The 19936-nt window shown below is 49.7% G+C and overlaps 3 protein-coding genes across 5 annotated transcripts in view; 2 read left to right on the top strand and 1 right to left on the bottom strand.

Moving 5' to 3' along the window:
* The window catches only part of PRAG1 (PEAK1 related, kinase-activating pseudokinase 1), a 46494-nt gene extending 39104 nt beyond the window's left edge, over positions 1 to 7390 (top strand). For all 3 annotated transcript variants that reach the window (XM_083862505.1, XM_083862506.1, XM_083862507.1), the window contains 2 exons: positions 2068 to 2783; positions 6084 to 7390. In XM_083862505.1, the coding sequence (XP_083718631.1) occupies positions 2068 to 2783; positions 6084 to 7121 (1754 nt within the window). In that variant the 3' untranslated portion in view covers positions 7122 to 7390. The remainder of the gene's footprint in view (positions 1 to 2067; positions 2784 to 6083) is intronic.
* A 5279-nt stretch (positions 7391 to 12669) lies between these two features.
* LOC310909222 (ribonuclease CL2-like) lies at positions 12670 to 15503 on the bottom strand. The gene is made up of 2 exons (XM_083860821.1): positions 15381 to 15503; positions 12670 to 13639 (listed from the first exon to the last, which is right to left on the bottom strand). Exon 2 carries the CDS (start codon positions 13631 to 13633, stop codon positions 13202 to 13204), a length of 432 nt encoding a protein of 143 aa, XP_083716947.1. The 5' UTR covers positions 13634 to 13639; positions 15381 to 15503; the 3' UTR covers positions 12670 to 13201.
* A 159-nt stretch (positions 15504 to 15662) lies between these two features.
* RPS3A (ribosomal protein S3A) lies at positions 15663 to 19217 on the top strand. Its single transcript, XM_083860799.1, has 6 exons — positions 15663 to 15774; positions 16021 to 16124; positions 17233 to 17420; positions 17560 to 17768; positions 18348 to 18457; positions 19050 to 19217. The coding sequence occupies exons 1-6, from the start codon at positions 15713 to 15715 to the stop codon at positions 19169 to 19171; spliced, it is 795 nt and encodes a 264-aa protein (XP_083716925.1). The 5' UTR covers positions 15663 to 15712; the 3' UTR covers positions 19172 to 19217.
* The last annotated feature ends 719 nt before the right edge of the window (positions 19218 to 19936 follow it).

The raw sequence follows: 19936 nt of genomic DNA, 5'->3' as shown, positions 1-19936 counted from the left end.
GAGGTACTCATGGACTGCACACTGAAGAATTTCTCTTGGCTCTATCCTCTGTGAAAGCCCCGTGGATGGAAGTGGCAAGAGGTGCCATGCTGAATGATCCCTGCTTGTGGCTTTTGACAAGATTTTAATGGAGAGAATCTTTCCTGTGGGCCATTACAGTATGATGCAGATGTCTGGGTTTTCGTTAATGCTTGGGGCATGAATTTCAGTTGTTAAGGCAGATATTTCTCAGCTGAAACTGAAGACCAGTCATTTGCTGGGTGACTGGGTGTACAATACAGGCACACACCTGGGGCAAGGGTCCAACAGGAGTCAGATAGCTCAGCACTCAAGCACTGGGGCAAAAGAGACGTGTGCTGATTCACGTTTCCTACAGAGCTGTTACTGTGCATATTGTCAGAAATGGGCTGCTGAAACAGCCTTGCATGGGAGACAAACCTGCGGAAACCAAGATCTGTGCCGCTCATTCCTGAGGTACTTCTCAGTGATGTTGGTGTGATGGGATAGATTACAGGAGGTGCATACAGAGAGCCTTGGCAGTGGAGAAGACAAATGAAAATTGACCAGTCCGGCCAAAATCTGGTGAGGAGGGACAGGGCCAGATGGTGCCAGGTGCCAGCATCCACTCTTGTAGCTGAGAACCAGGGGATCTGCCCTCACCTCATGTGGTCTCAGGTGGTGGAGCAGCTAACAGGGATTGCTGCTCTGGCACAGCTAGTGCAAACCTGCAAGTGACATGCCAGGGCAGGCTGGGAGCTCAGGGACCTGAGCCCCTGCACTTGGAGGTTGTATGTGATTGCTGGTGAGTCACTTGGGCTGTGAGGAGACAACTGTCTTCTGCAGGCTGACATGGAACTGCCCCAGGGCATTCCTCTGGAGCAAGAAGAAAGCTGCTGTGAGGAAGTGCCTGCTGGCAGCTGAACCCTCAACAGCAGCTTTGTGAGGAGCAAGGATCATTTGCTACCACTCTTGATCTTTAGAAAATAGATTTAGAGAAAGCAATAGATCCTGCTATTTGCTAAACTATTTGCTATTTGCTTGGAGCAAAACCCCACCTTTCACCTTTCAAGGTTTATACTTGCATGCAAGTTGTTAGCAGTGTCCCATTTGTCATTCAAGTAGCATAGATGAATTCCCTTAAATTATTGTCTCCCTTCTTTTAATTTCCCCTCCACTCCTCACTTCTTCTATTACCTGAAATTATTGCTCTTTATTTTGATGTCAGATCACATTTTTGTACTTTTTTTTAATATCCCACTTCTTTCATGGCATGTAAGTGTATTACCCATCTTCAGTCTGGCCCGGGTAGGAAAGCATCTGCTATGGCTGCCCAAAATGATCCAGCCATCCTAACCCAATCCACGTGCAGTTGGCATGTGGAGCTGCTTGGGGTTTAGTGGTATGTAGTGGGACCAGCCTGCCCTCTGAGCAAAGAAGTCTGGCAATAAGCTGGGAAGCAGCTAGTGGGGGGAAGGCCAGACTTCTTTTCAGCAAGGTGGAAATTGCCAAAATCTCAGGCTTGCTCAGCGACCAAGTGTGAAGCAGAGAGAAAGGTGATATACTTGGAGTGCTCTAGTACAGCCAGAGGGCTGGAGCTGTGTGCCATGAGTCACTCTCTCTTTATCATGCCCTGCTGCTGAAGCACTGGGTGGCAGTTCCCAGGTGAGAGAGGCTGTGTTTAAAAGGTTGTCCTTGTATCAAGTGCTTCATTCTTACCTCCCTTTACATGACATCACAGCTTAAATATTTACCCTCTACTACCTTTTTACTACTGTATATGCAGTTCATAGGGGAGTGGTTTCAAGGGTGGGGAAATGCATTTCTCTGGAAGGCTGGTTGCCGCCTGCTTTGCAAACCTGCTCTGTTAAACTGGATTAAATCCCTAACCCCTCCAGTAAAACTTTGCAGTTGTGAATAGCTGAAGACTGCACTAGGTTCAGATGTAACTTGGCTTGCTGCCTTCTTCCCACCCAGGGCCCTGGGGCTGGCAAAGATATGGAGAAGAACCTGTGCTCTCAGCCTGCAAGGGCCACTCATGGCATCTTCTTGTATGTTTCTATCTCCTAGGACACTCATCTGAGCTGAACCACTCACCCCCTCCAGCTGAGAGCCAAGTGTTTCCCCCTATTCCTTTCCTTCCTCTCTCCACTGAGGATGGTCCCTCCTCTGCCCCCAGCTGCCCGCCCCCTCTGCCCCAGAAGAAGACAGTGATCAGAACGGTGTCTTCTCCAGATGGCTTTTTTGGGGGACAGGCATCTTCGGGCAAAGCAGCTGGTGCTGCCAGCCCCAGGCTGAATGTCAGCCATTCTGAGAGCAATATGTGCCTCCGAGAGGAGCCCTCCTTCATTCGCCGCCCTGGTGCCTTCTCCTCCTCTGAGTCCCTGGAGAAAAGCTCCAAAGGAAACAGCTACTGGGGCTTAAGCACTGGTAAGAGCACAGGGGCTTGCGGCCCCAGCAGAAACCTCCAGTCCCTCTCCTCCTCGCAGCTCAGTGTGTCCAGCCAGGTGTCCTCGGCCTCCAGCCTCCACAACCTCCTGAGCAACATCGACAGCAAGGAGGGTGTGTACAGCAAGCTGGGGGCCCTGTACGCCGAGTCCCTGCGCCGCCTGGTCGCCAAGTGCGAGGACTGCTTCATGCGCGAGCAGAAGAACGAGCTGCACTTCAGCGAGAACAACTGGTCGCTCTTCAAGCTGACCTGCAACAAGCCCTGCTGCGACTCGGGGGATGCCATTTATTATTGTGCCACTTGCTCCAAGGACCCTTCTACTACCTATGCTGTGAAGGTAGGTCCACAGCCAGGAGTATCCAGGCTTATCTCTGTCTTCTAGATGGAGATGTGTGTGCTGGCAGCACGTAGTGTCTCATACAATGTCTTGTTTTCTCTGCTTGTATTTCTCACAGCTAAAGTTAGGCAAGCAAAACCCCCTCCAAACTTGCCACTTTCCCACTACTGCTTGTGAAGGTTAATTTGGAGAAGGAGTTTTCATTGTAACAAATGCCAGTCAGATTTAGCTTAATTGCTAAAGAGGTCTGAAATCCAACCATTTTCTCTCTCTGAAAACATCTTTGTGCAAATACTCTGTTGTAAACTCAGAGGCATTCGCCTCTGATGAGACAAGCTGATGAAAGGCTGCTCAAAAGACAGCATTTTTGCCTCTGCCTGCCTTTTAAGTGGAAGCTCTGACCCAGATACTGAGTGCTTATATGATCTTGAAACTACAGACAATAAGATGTTGCAGATCCCAATTAAACAATGTGAGGCTGACCCAGACATGCTGTGTAAGGTCAGGTCTGAAATATTTTCCTGTAACTCTACAGAATACATGTTTTGAAATGGAAACTTGAGGTGCAATAGTTCAGCTCTTTGAAACCTGGATAAGTAAGCTTATCCAACCGGTTCCATGGACATCCTGTGGATTTTGGGTTCTTGATCAATGTTATTACTTGAATACAGAGATTTTCATTTCCGTTCTGACTTAACACTGGGAACATCTCACTGCTGCTTATTCCTCAGGTTGTTTTCAAAGCCTAAAGTAATTCCTGAAAAAGCACTGTCAGAGATGCATTAAGGAAGGGGAAAAAAAAATGAAAGAAAAATCTCTGCTGAATTGTTTCCACCATTATGAACTCTAAGAGTTGTTCTAGGATGTTTTAAAACATCCCTAAGGGATGTTCTAGTTAAGTGGTAGCTTAAAAGCCAGTTCATATCCTAAAGGAAATACAGTCAACCCAACAGGGGGGCTGTAAATAACCAGAATCCAATTAGATGAGATCTTACACTATACCCTTAGTCCAGCACTCAGAGCCATAGCTTTTCTTGTGTTTTATACCTAAATCCATCACAACTTTCTTCCTGAAGCCTAAGAACTATGTAGTGAAGTGTTGTGCTCCTTTTCAGTCTGCAGTTCCCTGCAGCACACCCACACCTTTGCTTTTGCCTGCCATGCTAGGTGAGGTTCAGTAGCTCAGCTCCATGGCTGTAGTGCATGAATTCTTGCCAAGGCAGAAACAGCACATTTCAGCCTCTTGACAGGAATGCACTTGTGTCCCTGTATGTGAAGAGGGCTTACTTTGTGCCCTTGGTACACTGCAGAGCATTTTAACAAAGTCAAAGCCACTGCAACAAGGCCCTACTCTGTGCCAGCATAGTGATGTTGTGTATGTATTTATCCATGTGCATGGATATGATTCCTGTGTGCCACTATATCTTTGGCAGCCAAAGTAGGGAATGAATAATTGTGAAACATTACAATTGGCTGATCCCTAGCTGCCCCTCCAGGCTTCTGGTATAGATTTTTTTGACATGAAAGAGATCACAGACCTGTAGTTAAAATTAGACTTGGAGAGCTCAAAACGGGGAGAGGATCAGACTTGAGCCAAGGAGCCTATTAAGAAGCAGGAGCCAGAGTCTGAGCTGTGCACAGACAGACATTGCTATGTATAAAACAGTTTGGAAATGGCTTTAGAGGAATTAAGCCAAGATATGCTCCATGCCTTGGCTTCTTTCTCCTCTAGAGGTGTGTGACTAAGCCAGCCCAGGCTCCTACTTGGAGCTTTTAGCAGGGAGAATGCCTCTGGTGCAGCCAAAGTCAAGCAGAATGGCTGGATTGGGAAGATTTCCCTCTACTCGTTTGGCTGTAGTTGTTCTTCCAAAGACTTCTGTCTTGCCAGGAATTCCCCCCCCTTTTCCTACGCCTTACATGTCTTTCCTTTGAGAGGAGGAATGAGCAGGTTTGTTAGCCAGAGGCCTGGAAGGTCTGCTCTGCATTTGGGGACCTCCTGCGTCATCCTGGGTTCTACTGCATTCATCTGCATTCTGCCTAGCTCTCCAAAGCTTGTCTCTCCACAAATAAGCCAGGGCAGGGTATTTTTGTTTAGAAAAGAGAGGAAAATAGCAATTTGAAATGCCCCATCTCCACAGTATTGTCTCATCTGAGTGAATTATCTGCAAATGCCTACATTCAAACCCTTGCTAGAGGAATACAAAAGCAGCTTTCTTCAGTTCCTCTCTATTCTTGTGTATATTTTAACTCAGAGGCAAAATTGATTTCTCGTACGATTTTGCACGCATGCTGTGACTGGCACTGGCACGCTCCAGGCTCTGAAACCTTTTATGCTGAGTTTCAGCCTGTTGCTTACTCCTGTGGATGACATATAAACACATTGCTAAATAAAGGGGAAAAAAGTATAATAGAAATGCCAGAAGGCCCTGTAAGCTAATGGATACTCCTATAATAAACCTGGATTTGAGTCTCTAATGCAGTATAAAGCTAAAATACAGAAGAAAATGAAGATAGAAGTAATGTAGGTTAAAGAGAATCCAGATTACAAAATGCATTTTTCTCCCTAGAGTTTGCTGCACTCTCACTTCTTTCTAGGCCTGTTGTAAGCTCCCATTTTCTCTTTGGTGGTTTTTTTGCCTGTGCTGAGGAGTACAGCTTCTTGCTGGTTTCCCTTAGCCATTGATCAGGGGCTTGAGAGTAGTTGCTGTCACAAAGAAGTGGAATGGTTGAGGGGTATGTGAAAGTGGCTCCAGGGCTTGGGACCAGAGAAGGATCAGGTAGGAAGAAAGTGCTGGAGGCCTCTTCATCCCTCACCACAAACAACAGTATTCCTTACAATCACCTCACATTGCATGGGGCCTCATCCAGGAGTGTCAACTATCTCCAGAGATGGAAACAGCATGTCTTCTGCCACAAGCTTTGCTTTTCTCCCTCCAGGAACGTCTCTTGGGTTGCAGGATTTTATCTCAATATCTGTGATGTAAAAGCTATGTTGCTTCTGTTGGCAGTGAAACAAAATCTTCAGAAGTGATTCATGGTAGGACTACTGTCCTCCTTTCCTCCAGTTACTGGGCATTGCCTGGCAAAGGAAGTGTGCCCACCAGACATCTGGTGGCTAAGGTTGGGCTGTTGCAGGACAAAAAACAATCCTCAAGCCAGGGACCAGTGCACATCCTGCTTCTGCTGTTGTCTTCCAGAGCATCTGCAAATCACAGCTTAGCAGCCCACCTCTCGGCTTCTTGTCTCTGCCCTGTCTCTGTCACTGGCTGATGACACTTTTCTTTTGGTCTCTCTTCACAGATTTGTAAAACCCAGGAGTCCAAGGCAGCCACTTCGTACTGCAGCCCTGCAGTGCCAGTTCACTTCAACATCCAGCAGGACTGTGGCCATTTTGTGGCCTCTGTCCCCTCCAGCATGCTGCTGGCCTCAGATGTGGGGAAAGGCGTGCCTGGAGATGGCTTCCATCCCTCCCGTGCCACCAGTGAGCACGACTGTGTGGTGGTCATCACCCGCGAGGTGCCGAGCCAGACCACTGCCGACTTCGTGCGGGACTCAGTGATGCTGCACCAAGCCAAGCCCGAGCTCTATGAACGTCGCGTTTGCTTCCTGCTCCTCCAGCTCTGCAATGGCTTGGAGCATCTCAAAGAGCACGGCATCATCCATCGTGACCTCTGCCTGGAGAACCTGCTGCTTGTGCCCTGCAAGCCCCCCATGGGCTGTGTGAAAGCCAAAGATGACAAACACTTACCCCGCCTCATCATCAGCAATTTTTTGAAAGCTAAACAGAAGACTGGAACTGGAGACTCCAAGCTGAAGAAGAGTCAGGCCCGGCTGGCCCCAGAGATTGTGTCGGCTTCTCAGTACAAAAAGTTTGATGAGTTTCAGACTGGTATTCTCATCTATGAACTGCTGCACCAGCCCAACCCCTTTGAGGAGAAGGTGCACCTCAGGGAGCAGGAGTACAGCCCTGAGGACCTCCCTGCTCTACCCAGCCTGTCCATCTACTCCCGGGGACTCCAGCAGCTGGCCCACCTACTACTGGAAGCAGATCCCATCAAGCGCGTGCGGATCACCGAGGCCAAGCGGATGCTGCAGTGTCTGCTTTGGGGGCCCCGAAAAGACCTTATGGAGCAGCCCCTCAGCCATGAGGAAACCCTGCGCCAGGTGCTGCAGAACTGGGTGGACATGAAGCGTGCTCTGCTCATGATGAAGTTTGCAGAGAGGGCTGTGGACACGGAGCGGAGCGTTGAACTAGAGGACTGGCTGTGCTGTCAGTACTTAGCATCTGCTGAGCCAGCCTCCCTCTTGCACACATTAAAACTACTGCAGCTGCTCTGACCTTGGATGTGTCCTGGAGGCAGCTGGGGGCCCCTGACTGCCTTGCGGCTAAAGGTGCACAGCCCTTTCATATGTGAGAGGTTTGAACCTCAGCTGTGAATGCACATTCAGCTCCTGCCCCACACTCCAGTCAGAGTGCACAAGGCATGTTTAGTATCCTCAGCACTGTTAGTTTGCAAGCAGGCAAAACTGAGAACCTGCCCCTATTTTGGGGGATTTTTGTTTTTTGGTATGGTGAATGTGGACTAATAAACTCCTGCCTGCGTGTGTGCATGTTTCTAATGAACTCACTGTACCGAGTTGATTTCTGGTCCTATAGGACAGTCCTCTGATCCCCACCTCTCCCAAAGCATCAGAGCCTTTTTGTCTGGGAACAACACCACGCTCTAGAGTGGGAAGCAGGGATAAGCTTAACTAGCCGTGGCTGGTTCTTTTCAGGAGCAAGGGCATTTCACATAATGCTCTTTTGCAAGGGAAAATCTGGAGCTTTCAAATTCACATCTTTGTGAATTTTGACATCCATTTTGCTTCTCCCTTTCAAAACAAAAATTAATGCTTGTTTCTATGTATCAGTCTTTTTTTCTGTGTGGGCAGTTCAATATCAACTGCCTGTTACCTTTGTTTGATACTAATACAGCCTGGCTTTCTGTCTACTGGTGCAGCTGTAGTAGATCACCACTGTTGGATGTGAAGGGGTGAGAGAGAGCTCAGGGTGGGTCTGTTCATGAGAATGATGCTGGGAATTACCCCTTGTAAAGCTAATGAAATGGAAAATCCCCAATTCACCTCCAAGGCCCTGGAGGGAAAGTGAGGGGCAGGTTGCTTTGCTTTCCCCATCTCTCCAACTCCCTCCCTTCACCCGGTAATTCACCTGTCCCTTGTGTCTAACATGTGTTTAACTGCTTTATCGAGAGATGAGCTGGCACATGAAAGGCTGGGACCACTTCAGCCCAGCCCGCTCTTACTGCTGCTGGTGTTTGAATTAGAAATGCACAGGGCTGGGTGAGCTGCAAACACATTTCTCCAACGGATGGGATGCAGGAGCAGCACAATGAAAAGAGGAGAAACTGGCCTGGCTCTTTTTTGCCCCTTTCCCTCCATCCAGACAGAGCAGCCACTCAGACTGGGAGAGAGGCAGTGCTTCTGAGAAAAAAAAAAAAAAAAAAAAAATTTTTTTCAAAGGCTGCAGGCTTCTTTTACTCTTCCACCCCAACATGAGGCTGGTCACCGTGAGCTGTCCTGGTCCTGACATCAGTTCTGCAGCCCTTGGAGAAGTGGTAAGTTTGGGACATTTGGAGAGAGCCTAGCATCAGCTTGTCTGAGACAGGATGTCACTAGCTGAGCTACCCTCCTCCCAGCTCTAATGGAGAAATTCATGAGTACCATTCTCCAGCCTAGATTCACCTCCAGACACAGCCTGGTCTTTTGGGGAATTTTAATTCCCCAGGTTTTCTTGATAGTTTGTGCACTTTCTGTGAATCTTTTCCAGGCTTCTCACCTGGATTTTTCTTTTTTTTAATCTGTTTGGCTCTGGTTGCTGCTGATGGGAGGGGATAGTTCCTTGGCTGGGCACCCATTTGCAATGAATTTCCCCTGATCCCCTTAGGGAGGAGGCTGTGCACGTCCCTGCCTGCTGGAAGAATGTGGGATGGCTCCAACTGCGACCGCTGGGAATTTTTTATACACTGCCTTTCTTGCATCTGACTTTTGAGTCCACTTCCCTCTGGTACAGGTAGCAGGAACTTTCTGGCTTGGGAACCACTGTCCATCCCATGGATCATCCTGAACACAACACTTTGGATGGTCTGGCTCTGACTTGCTGAATGTGGTCTCACATGGGCCAGCAGAGTAAAGAAAGAGGTGGAGAACCTGTCTGAAGTAGTCCAGCATGTTTTTCTGAGATAAGATGAAGAGATGAGTCAGTTTCTGAGCAAGAATGTAGGGAAGAGGTTGGTGGCAGCTCTGCAGGAGAGCACTGAAGGAGACAGGACTGGCCGTGACAGATCCATGTTGTGCTGGCAATGGGGAGATACCTAATTTGTGAGGCAAGTGGCTTGCAGAGCTGTAGCTGGGTACTCAGTGGCACTCAAGAGGTAGCCAAACGTTCAACCTGCCCACAAAACACTAGACTAGATCAGTTTTGCATGCTGAGTTTCAATTAAATGACAAACACTGTTACGGGTATTGGCACAGGGCCTGCATGGTGTGGGATGTTAACTTGACCAAAACTTTCCCTTGAGTCTGGGCACTTGAGTCTGATTCTGGTGTTGGCATTGGCCCCTTGCAGCAGCAGAGGCCAACAATAGTCTTTTTCAGCTGTATTTTTTTAAAATTGGGTGAGTGGTCTCTTGGTCTCATTTAAACAGAAACTCTTAGCTCACGTCTTTCCTGGTACTTTCCCCATGGTAGCTCATGCTTATTCTCCAGCCTGAACAGTCCTAGGTTTTAGGTCTTAGGGTTGATGCTTGAACAAGAGAAGTGCATTATGATTTCTGATAGGTAGCTGTTGTGGGGAATGTGACACCTGAGCCTCAGCTGAGTGCCACAGCTGAGTTTGAGAACTTTGTTGTTTTATGCCTCCCCTTTCTGTGCTGTCCCCACCATGCCATGAGCAGCAGCTCCCCTTCTCCTAGCAGGTATTCTTGTCCCCATGTCCAAGAACCTCTGCAAGAATGGTGGAGGGGATGGATGGTTCCCTGTGTGGCAGGGGACACAGATGGCCCTGCACCCTGGGGTCCAAGTGTGTCACCCACTCAGGGGGAAGGAGGATTGCAGGATATGTCTGGGAGCACAGCTTGAGGTCCATGTGCCATAGGAACAGTGCTGAGGAGCACTGGAGGAGCAGCACAGACCCCAGGATCTCAGAGGTACTGTGGAGAGGGAAAGGGGTTGTTTTCTTGTCTCATGCTGCCCCCAGGCAGCCTGGCAGCCTCTTTCCCAGTGGTCCAAGCACACAAGAAAGGTGGATGTGCTGCACAGAAATTGTATTTTGCTGTATTTGTGCAGAGTGTATTTTAAGAGCAAGAGATACACTGGAAATAAGTTTTTCCATGTGAATTTTTGGCATGCATAGCATGCAGCAACAGCCTAGTTTCACAGGACTTGTTCTGCCAAATCCATGGACCTCATGATATTTGAATTTTCTGAGTAAATCTTTCTGAAGGTCTTTGCAGTGCCTGTTTAAGCAATTCTCTGCTATGATTCTGAAAAAAATGCCCTTGCTTTTCATGGAGCAGGAACAAATTTCCACAGTAGCACTGGAAATATTGACACACTGCTCATGCCTCTCATTTTATACCATCAAAGGCTGGGCGGTGGAACCTTGTGAGCCATAATGAAGTGTGTGAGTCAGCATTATTTGTTCCATTTCCCTGTGCTAAACAAGCAACAGCCAGTTTCTGGTGAAGGAATTGATTGTTTGACAATAGAGTGAGTAAGCAGAGCAGGCTGACCACTGTCAAAGCAAACTCTGGGCATCAAAGTCAAGCAGATAGGACTCAGAGACAAGTTTTAGGCATATAGTGCTCTTCTTGAAACATTTTTTGTTGCACCTTCTTTTCTTCTGACAAAGAAATCATGTAAATGGAAGGGAGACTTAAAGAAGGCTGAGGAGGTCTGAACTGAGCTCCTGTCTCAGACTATTTTGTGACCTTAGGAAAGCTGCTTAACTCCCACCTACAAAGCAGAGATGATCAGTTTCTATGTTACAAAGCAGAATCAACCACAAACCTCACAACTTTACGTTTGACTGTGCTAGATGGGACATGAAAGTACCTAAATGAGGAAGAAATTAAGAAAAAAATGCAGTGATTTATTAAAGCATAATATTGCAAAATTCCTTCCTTTATTTTCAGGCACCAGTCACTCCCTGGCTTTTTACTACTTGCTGCCATTACAGATTTGCTGACCACTGCCTGTAAAAGGCCCACTGCTGCTTGTGGCAAAGGCCACAACACCCTCTGGATGATCATGATTCCTTTGTGGTTATTTTATTCCCTTTAGCCTTCACAAAGAACAGACACAAACATACGCTGAAGAAAGAGAGCTGCATCTTAAGGGAAACCACAGCAGAGGAGTGAACCAACAGGGCAATAATGGGATGGGATGTGCTGAAGCGGTGGAGCTGCCCTGCCATCAAATGGGAGATGCCAGGAATCATCCAGACTTTCCAGCAGACTCAGGTAGTTGCAGCATGCTGGGCATCCCAGAAATGGCATTGCTGCTCTGGGGCTGCAGCTCAGCCCCCTCCCCAGGATGGATGCCACCTCTCCCAAGCACTTCAGAGCCAGTAGTGCAAAGCTTGTGAGGTAAATCACAGTGATGATATTTTTCTCTGTCACTGCCAGGATGATCTCAGCTACCAGAGAACAAGTGGAGAGGTGGAATCCTCCTCCAAGCCCTGAAGAACCAAAGTAGCAAGAAGCAGAGATCAAACCCTTGTACTTGCAGAGACCCCAGGGATTCCCTCCTGAGCCAGTCAGTTCCTCCCATGGCCAGGAGTGGGCAGGGTGAAGAAGTGAGTCTGCTGTAAGTTGCTCTAAGAAATGCCCCAAATACCTTTGAAATACCCCAAATCCTTTCTCGTGCACAGAGTAGTGCTCCCCTCACTGGGCCAGTGCTGAGAGGTGGAATTCATCAGTCCATGGATAGCCCTCAAAATGCCCTTCACCTGAATTTCAGAAAAGGAGCACCTGAGTTACTTGAGGCACATGAGCAAGAGGGATCTTGGGGAGAGAAGAAAAGGATTGGGAAGACCATTTTTTGCACTCCTTTCCTCCTCAGCTACACTTTCTGGATGCATTTAGGCTGTCTTTTTGCAGCAGCACAGCACCTGGATGTCAGCAGTCCCATGGGACTTCTCAGGGCTCCCATAGAAATAGGACCAGAGCAAAGGGGTCCCCCAGCCTACCAGGCTGCATTAAGCAGAGTGCTGCCAGCACATGCAGGCAGGTGATCCTGCTCCTCTGCTCAGCACCACTGAGACACACCTGGAGTGCTGGATCCAGTGCTGGAGTCCCCAGTACATAAGAGACATGGACATACTGGAGAGAGTCCTGCAAGGAATTGATGATGAGGAAGGGACTGGAGCATGTCTGATCAGAAAAGAAGCTGAGAGAGCAGAGACTGTTCAGCCTAGAGAAGAGCAGGCTCAGACAGGGGGCGCTTGTAAATATACTGGTAAGTACTGACAGGGAGAATGAAGGACAAGAGGTGAAGAACACAAGGTGAAACTGAAATTCCGTGGAGACTCAGGAACACAACTTCTGTATGTGTGTGTATGTGCAGGCATGTGTGCCCTGTGTGTGCTAATGCCGTGTGCTGTGCTAGGAGCAGGGGTGTGAGTGGTGAATGCCTTGTGTTGTGAGTGTGGCTGCACATTGTGTGCACAGTGCAGGGTTCGTGTGCATTGTGTGTGTGTGTTGTGCTCAGTGTGTGTGGGGTGGTGGCTCAGGGCTCTGAGCTCTCAGCTGGAGCTCAGTCCTGTAGGGGCCCCAAGGGGGAGCAGCTTCAGCCCCAGAGAGGTCACAGATGAGGTCAGAGACGTGGGAGATGGGACATCTGACTGTTTATGGGGCAGACGTGGGGGAATCTGGGAGTTCCCAGGGGGGTTATAAGGCACGTGGGAGGTTGGGAAACCCTGTGAGAGTTATGGGCTATCCCAGAAAGCAACGTGACACCCAAAGGGTCAGGACACTGGGGAGAAGGCTGGGTGCACAGCCAGGAGATTGGGGGGCTGAGAGGGTGGTGGTGGTTATGGGGCACCCATGGGAGTTGTGGGACACCCAAGAAAGGGGAGAGGGCACAGGAGAAGGCAGAGACACCCCAGGGGGCTATGGGACACCCAGGAGGCTGGGAAAACCCAGGGATTCATAAGGCACACGGGGGCCAAATACATCTTGGACAGGATTGGGGTCATCACCTGAGGGGCTCAGGGGGCACCCAGGGAGGGGCACGATCGCAGGGTCCCCCCAGAAGCCGATGCTGGAGCCCAGGCCTCTGACACCTCCTTTATTGCTCAACGGGAGGGATAATCCACATCTTCACCAAGGGCCCCCGGCAGCGCCGTGCCATGCCAGGCCTCACTGCGGGGCGGTGAAGGTGCCGGCGAGGTGCACGGGCAGCCCGTCGCGGCAGGCCACACGCACGTGCTGCTGCGCCTGCCGGGCGCGGTAGTTGCAGGGCGGCCGCGTGTCCCCGCCGCGCAGGCGACAGGCCGTCAGGCTCATGGCGCTCGGGGTGCTGTGCATCCCCGCCGCGTCGGGCTGCAGGGAGCAGGCGGCCGCCAGCTGCGCGGCCGGGGCGTGCACGAAGGTGTTGGAGGGCTTGCAGGGCCTGCCCGGGCCCGTCACCTGCCGCCGCGCCAGCATGGTCTCGCAGTAGCGATGAGCCGCCGGCGTGGCCGTCCGCGGGTAGTCCACGTGCTGCCGCAGGAACTTCTCGTAGCGGGTCTCGCCCAGAGCCCCTGCCAGCGCCGCCAGCACCAGGGTGGTGCACAGCACCCAGCCCGCCATGGTCACCTGGGGAAGGTGGGGTTAAGGCCAGCTGGGCCTCTGGGACCCCAGCTGGAAATCCCACTCTGGCTACTTGGTTGTTCTACAGATTCCCCCTCCCAAATCCCTGGGTCCCATACGAATCCCCGTCCGGTGCATGGAGGCCCATCTCTGGAGAGCAGGGCCATCTGTGGATCTCGCTTGGATGCATATGTCCCCTAAAGTCATGCACTCCCCAGAAGCCTGAGTCCCGCATGGAACACCCCCATACCCGCTCCCCAGACCCCTGGCTCTCCTGTAGATCCACCGCATGCCCCGACACCCAGATGCCATACACAGCCTTCCTTCCCCACTGGATGCCTGGGCTCTTTACAGACCCCTCCCACAGACATTCCGGCCCCCTGTGCACCCCTCACCCGCACCTGTGTGTGCGCGCCTCAGTTTCCCTTATGGCCTCAGGGTTTCCAGGATCCCTCCCACTCCTCTGCACCTCTTTTATACTGGCCCCAGCTGTGCCCAATGGGCGAGGATCCAGGAGGAGGGGCAGGGTAAAGAGCAAGGTCCACTGGATGTCTGGGGAAAGACACCCTCATGGCCACCAAGGTCATTAGGTAGTCATTAACGAACCACGTGACTGTCTGTGTGCGTCCCCTTGGGTGGCCCCTGCCCCCCCTCGCCTTGGCCACCATGAAAGGATACCTGTGTCCTTTGGGTGGCAGGGGAGGATACGTGGTTCCCTGGTGGGGGACAGGTTGTCGCCATCACCTCTGGGGCAGCAGGCAGATGTTCCTACAACACTTGAAAGATGTGGCACATCCGTGGCTCTTCTGCAGTGCTAAGGGACCTATGTGTTCCTTTTCCTGCTGTCCCCTTGCCGGCAAATTTATACGCCTGTGGAGTGCCAGGATGCATTTTTCCTCACTACCTCCCATGCTCCCATTGATGCAGAGCAGAGACAAGCAAAGAGCCAGGAGCCAGCCTGAGCCCATCAAATACTCCTTTCCCTTGACCATCGTAATGGAGCACCAAGGAAAGCATGTCCCCTCCAGAGGGAGAGGCTGTCACAAGTGGGTGCAAGTGGTCTCCATCCTCCTAAGACATCAGAGAGACTCTGATGGGAAGTGGCAAAGAGAGAATGATGTCCTGGGCAGCACTTTTCCCAAAAGAGCTGTAATATTTCCAAGACTGGCCACAGTGAAGGTACAGAGGGTCCTGCCCTGGGGTCTGGTGGCATTTCTACAGCTTCTGAAGAAATCCTCTTCAAAGGATTTCAGAGTCTCTACAGCAGAAACAGCTCAGGCACTTGGCCAAAACCTTGCAGACATGGAAGGTCAACACAGTCCCTTTGGCTGACTCTCAGTGCTCTGCTCCTGGGCATGAAAGGAGAAGGGGGATTCTCATCATGACCCTCAGACACGCTGTGCTTTCACTGCCCTGCTGCAGGTGCAGAAGAGATGGTGTCCACAGGAGGAGGAGGCCTGGACGCTTTGCAGTGGGCTGTCTCTGGCTGGCGTGGGCAGGACGTGTGCTGGATCCCATCCCACCTGGCAGAGCCTCAGGCATATCCTTGCCATCATTACTGTACTGTACTGTGAGGCTCATCATTACTGTAAATTTACACGAGCCTACCTGTCTAATGCCTATTGATTACATTCCTCGCCTATCGATGCGTATTTATCTGTAGGACATACTCTTACGCGACGCTTGAAACACAAAGTTCTTCATTAAGCAGCTCCCACTGTACAAAATACCAGACGACATCACTTACGCTTAGAAAAGGTGAAAGATTCAGCGTGGGGACAGATAATTCAGCTGAAGACAGAATGGGCAGGCGGTGGCACAGTCGGTGCACCGAACACCGTCCCTGTGGCGCTGCCCGCCCTCACGGCGACTCCCGGGCCCAGGCGGGGGCGCTCACGGGCACGGGCTGTGCCGAGGCTCCCCCCGCCCCCCCCGTGCCGGTGGTTCCGTCCCGCCGTGGTTCGTCCCGCCCCCGGCGCTGGAGGCGGCCCCGTTCTCGCAGGTCTCGCGCGAGCCTCGGTCTCGTATAATCTCGCGGGAGGTGGCGCGCCCCGCCCTTTTCGCGGCGCGGGCCGGAGGATGGCGGTCGGCAAGAACAAGCGCCTCACCAAAGGCGGCAAGAAGGGCGCCAAGAAGAAAGTGTGAGAGCCACCGGGGCGCGGGCGGGCGGTGCCCGGAGCACCGGGCGGGGCGCTGGGCGGCGGGATGGCGGAGATGCGGGGCGGATGGCGGCGGCGGCCCGGCCGCAGAGGGGACGGTGCTGTCATGGCGGCGGCGGGCGTGGGCCCGGCGGGGCAGGAGCGGCGGCGGGCCTTCGGAGAGGGAGGTCTGAACTGCAGTCCGGCCTGAGAAAAGTCGGTTAAAACATCTTCTTCGTTTGGTTTAAGGGTCGACCCTTTCTCCAAGAAGGACTGGTACGATGTCAAAGCCCCGGCGATGTTCAATATCCGGAACATCGGGAAGACGCTTGTCACCAGGACTCAAGGAACTAGTGAGTAGTTGGAGTACAGGGATGGTGTTTGCTCCGTGTGCTAGCTCCAGCGGTTAAAAAACTTATTGGAAAACAAACCTGCTGGAAAACGGGTTTTGCTTGTAGTGCTACAGAGTTGGATGGTTTGAGAGGATTTTGTTTTTCTTGAGTTGATTGAATAAATGAGTTTAGCTGCAGGGAAGTTCATACCCTGGGCCCTTGTTTGTACAAGAATGCCAAACCATGGGAGGAAAGGCCTGAAGTTTCTGTTGAGCTCCTCTCGTGGTTACCTGGCGAGCTGGGAGAAGTTCTAGAAGTGAGCAGGAGTTTTAATTGTCACAGGGAGAGCTGTGGGACAGAGCCACGGGAGACCTCCGTCCTAAGAGGATCCTAACGACCAGCGCATCAAAACACTGAAATTTCTGAAATTTAAAGGTTTTGGGTAAAATGAGTGCCGGAGTTTTTGACTTAATTTGAGCACTGATGTGTCATTGGAGGGTAAATTCGGTTTTATATGATCTGGCACACCTTAGGAAGAGGTGTTCCCTCTTAGGAATGCAGGGGTGTCTGGATAGAGGTAATAACCCTATATTTGGAAGCTTAGCCATGCAGAATGGCTAAACAGCTTTATGATACTCCGCTGGTTGTTCTCAAAGTTAGGATGATGATTGTTTGTTTGAACTGTAACATGTGAAACAAATAAAATGAGGGTCACTGCCAAACGAAGTGTGAACCAGCCAGTCCTGTTAAAATGGTTCCTCATTGGAGGAGGAGCTGTGAAATGATTATATTGGGCTGTTGGTTCCTGCTTCATCTCTGCTGAGCACTTGTGGCTTTTCATGTTTAGTTTATTTCATTACTGTTCATAATTAGTAAATAGTCTGTAATGCCTTTATGCCTGAAACAAACCAGATTATTACACGTGGTGGAATCTGCTGTTCATATCCCACACCTGGATACTGTTACCTTAAAACATTCCCCCCAAAGGCAGACATTTCCAGCCTTGCTGGCTCTGTGATCACCATTAGAAAAAAACAGAGAACACGATTCCAGCAGGAATTCAGTATCTGATTTGAAGAACGTGCTTCTAGTGTTGTTCTAAGGTATTTCATTCCATTCCATCCCACAGAAATTGCCTCTGACGGGCTGAAGGGCCGCGTGTTTGAGGTGAGCCTGGCTGACCTGCAGAACGATGAGGTTGCCTTCCGCAAGTTTAAGCTCATCACTGAGGACGTTCAGGGCAAAAATTGTCTGACCAACTTCCATGGGATGGACCTCACACGGGACAAAATGTGCTCCATGGTGAAAAAATGGCAGGTGTGTAAGGAACCAGGTCTGCATCCTGCAGGGAGAGAGGGAGGGAAGGGCCGGTGCCTGGCACAGCCGTGTTTGGAGCCGCGTCAGACGGTGTTGGGTGTGCTCCGTGGGGGTAAATGTTCAGTGCTTCCTCTTGCAGACAATGATTGAAGCCCACGTGGATGTCAAAACCACGGATGGGTACCTGCTGCGCCTCTTCTGTGTGGGCTTCACCAAGAAGCGCAACAACCAAATCCGCAAGACCTCCTATGCCCAGCACCAGCAGGTCCGGCAGATCCGCAAGAAAATGATGGAAATCATGACCCGGGAGGTGCAGACCAATGACCTGAAGGAAGTTGTCAATAAGCTGTAAGCTTTGGCCATTTTCTTTTTTTTCTCCCCTACAGTTTAAATCGTTCTTTGGGGGTTGGTTGTTGCTGAGTGCCTGGGAAGTGCTGGTGCATCCTGAGCTGTTTGTCAGGGGCCAGGCAAGGAGCCCCTCACCCTGGGAAAAGCCAATCGCCCTTTTCTGCAAATGGCTTCTCTTAGTCTCTGCATCCTGTCTGACCTGAACCCTCTGTCACGTTTGCACAAATGTAGAGTCATTCTCCAGAAGATTTGTGCTTCAGGTTTCTACAGACTAAAGTTGTAATTCTGATCTGTTGGGGCTGTGAATGCTCTGAGGTCTTCTGATAGAAGTTTTTCAAAGTGTGCTGATTGCTTCCCGAAGTTCTGCACATTTGCACTCAAAATGAGCACACTTGCACTTATGTCTGTTCTAACATTGCAGGGGAGGTGTGTTAGATTCTAAATGTACTTAAAGAAAATTGTCAAAGTAATGGTGTAAACTTCTGTAGAATATTTTGTATTCTTAAAGATTTTTTTAAGCCTGTGTTGCTGCAGAAGCAGGCAGAGTTTTTATAGCATTGTGGTGCTGTGATTCCTCAGGATCCCAGACAGCATTGGCAAGGACATCGAGAAGGCCTGTCAGTCCATCTACCCTCTGCACGATGTCTATGTCCGCAAGGTGAAGATGCTCAAGAAGCCCAAGTTCGAATGTGAGTCTGTTCCCTCAGATATTTGGAGGAGGTTGTGGAAAGGAGTAACTTTAAATGTGTTTGCTTTTGGATAAAGATGTTACAGCAGGGTCAATGAGCCTAAGTAGTTGTAGAAGGGAAACTGTGTGTCCTTGTCCCCATGTGGGACTTCCAGGATTGAAAGCCAAGCAGTGAACGTGCAGTTTGGAGCTTCTTGAATTCTTGCCTGGAAGTGCTGCTGAATGTTTAAAAAAAAAACCAAACCTTTGCTTTGGGAATGAATGATGACAAAATGTTTCGGTCCCAGATGATGTGGAATGATTCCATTTCCCATTTTACTGACATTCCCATGTAATGCAGCAGTAGGCTCGAGTCCAGACCCTTTTAGGAAAAGGTGTAGTTTGTGGTTTCATTGCATAGCCTTACTTCACTGCTTGTTTCTGTCTGACTGCCACTGCAGCAACATCTCTGTGCATGGGTTGTCTGCAATGGGCTTAGTCCTACCTACAGAAAATGTTTTGGTTGTTTCATTTGTATATGATGAGTGATTGAGTAATTTAAAACTGTGTAAACAGGTCCCTCTCTCACTGTTTCTGTCACTGCTTCTTTTCAGTGGGCAAGCTGATGGAGCTGCACGGTGAAGGTGGTGGTGCTGGAAAGCCCTCTGGGGATGAGGCAGGCACTAAGGTAGAGCGAGCTGATGGATATGAGCCGCCCGTGCAAGAGTCTGTGTGAAACTAAAATTCGGTGAAAAATAAAAAGTTTTAATATACAGAACTAATGCTTGGTTGCCTGTATTGCTACTGGATGTGTGGATGACTTTTCAGTAAGGTAAACCTACAGCCTTGGTTAAAAAAAAAAAAAGAAAAAAAGTACTCATGTACTTCTCCAATTGCTGTGGAAGAATGTGGGTTGTCTTTTTTGTGGATTCTCTATGTTGGTTTTACCCAGTAATTTTAATCCTCACCAAAAAAACCTTGTGTTTGTGTGCAGAGGTTTTATTGATGAGGTGCATCAAGAGTACAGGGAATTGCACAGGGAAAACTGCATCAGAATTTGGTATTATTGAGAAGTCTTACAGTTTTATCCAGATTACTTGCTTCAGAAAATGTGCCTATGTTTAAATTTCTTGGTAATTTAATACAACCTCTCATGGGATAGGTGTGGTCTCTGGTGCTCAGAAGGTGTTTAAAGGTGTTAAAGATGTAATTAGGATGATGGAAGCAGCAATAATTTTGAGCAGTGCAAAAATCCAGAATGTGCTCGAGCAGTGGAGTTGGGTGTTGGATTTTATCCTGTCAGAACTGAGGAGTGACCATTCTGGAGAACCTGTGGAACTTCAGGGGGAAAAAAAATTCTATAAAAAGCCAGTAGTCTGTGTTCTGAAAACAAAACTCTTAAATGTTTTGCAGGGTAATTTTAAGACTGTTTTCCATTATCTAACAGCATTTTTGCTTCTTGTTCAACTTATACTGGCTTAAAAATGGAAGACTATTTTTT

This window comes from Zosterops lateralis (assembly GCF_965231275.1).
Source record: "Zosterops lateralis genome assembly, chromosome: 5".
In the NCBI taxonomy this organism is placed as follows: domain Eukaryota; kingdom Metazoa; phylum Chordata; class Aves; order Passeriformes; family Zosteropidae; genus Zosterops; species Zosterops lateralis.
This window is presented reverse-complemented; position numbering and strand designations above follow the sequence as displayed.

What these genes read in the sequence shown, in the direction of transcription:
- LOC310909222 (XM_083860821.1), bottom strand. Translation starts at nt 13,633, where the DNA reads ATGGCGGGCTGGGTGCTGTGCACCACCCTGGTGCTGGCGGCGCTGGCA.
- RPS3A (XM_083860799.1), top strand. Translation starts at nt 15,713, where the DNA reads ATGGCGGTCGGCAAGAACAAGCGCCTCACCAAAGGCGGCAAGAAGGGC. An exon ending in CACCAGGACTCAAGGAACTA is followed by an intron (nt 16,125 to 17,232) that starts GTGAGTAGTTGG and finishes TCCATCCCACAG; the next exon opens with AAATTGCCTCTGACGGGCTG. An exon ending in CAAGAAGCCCAAGTTCGAAT is followed by an intron (nt 18,458 to 19,049) that starts GTGAGTCTGTTC and finishes GCTTCTTTTCAG; the next exon opens with TGGGCAAGCTGATGGAGCTG.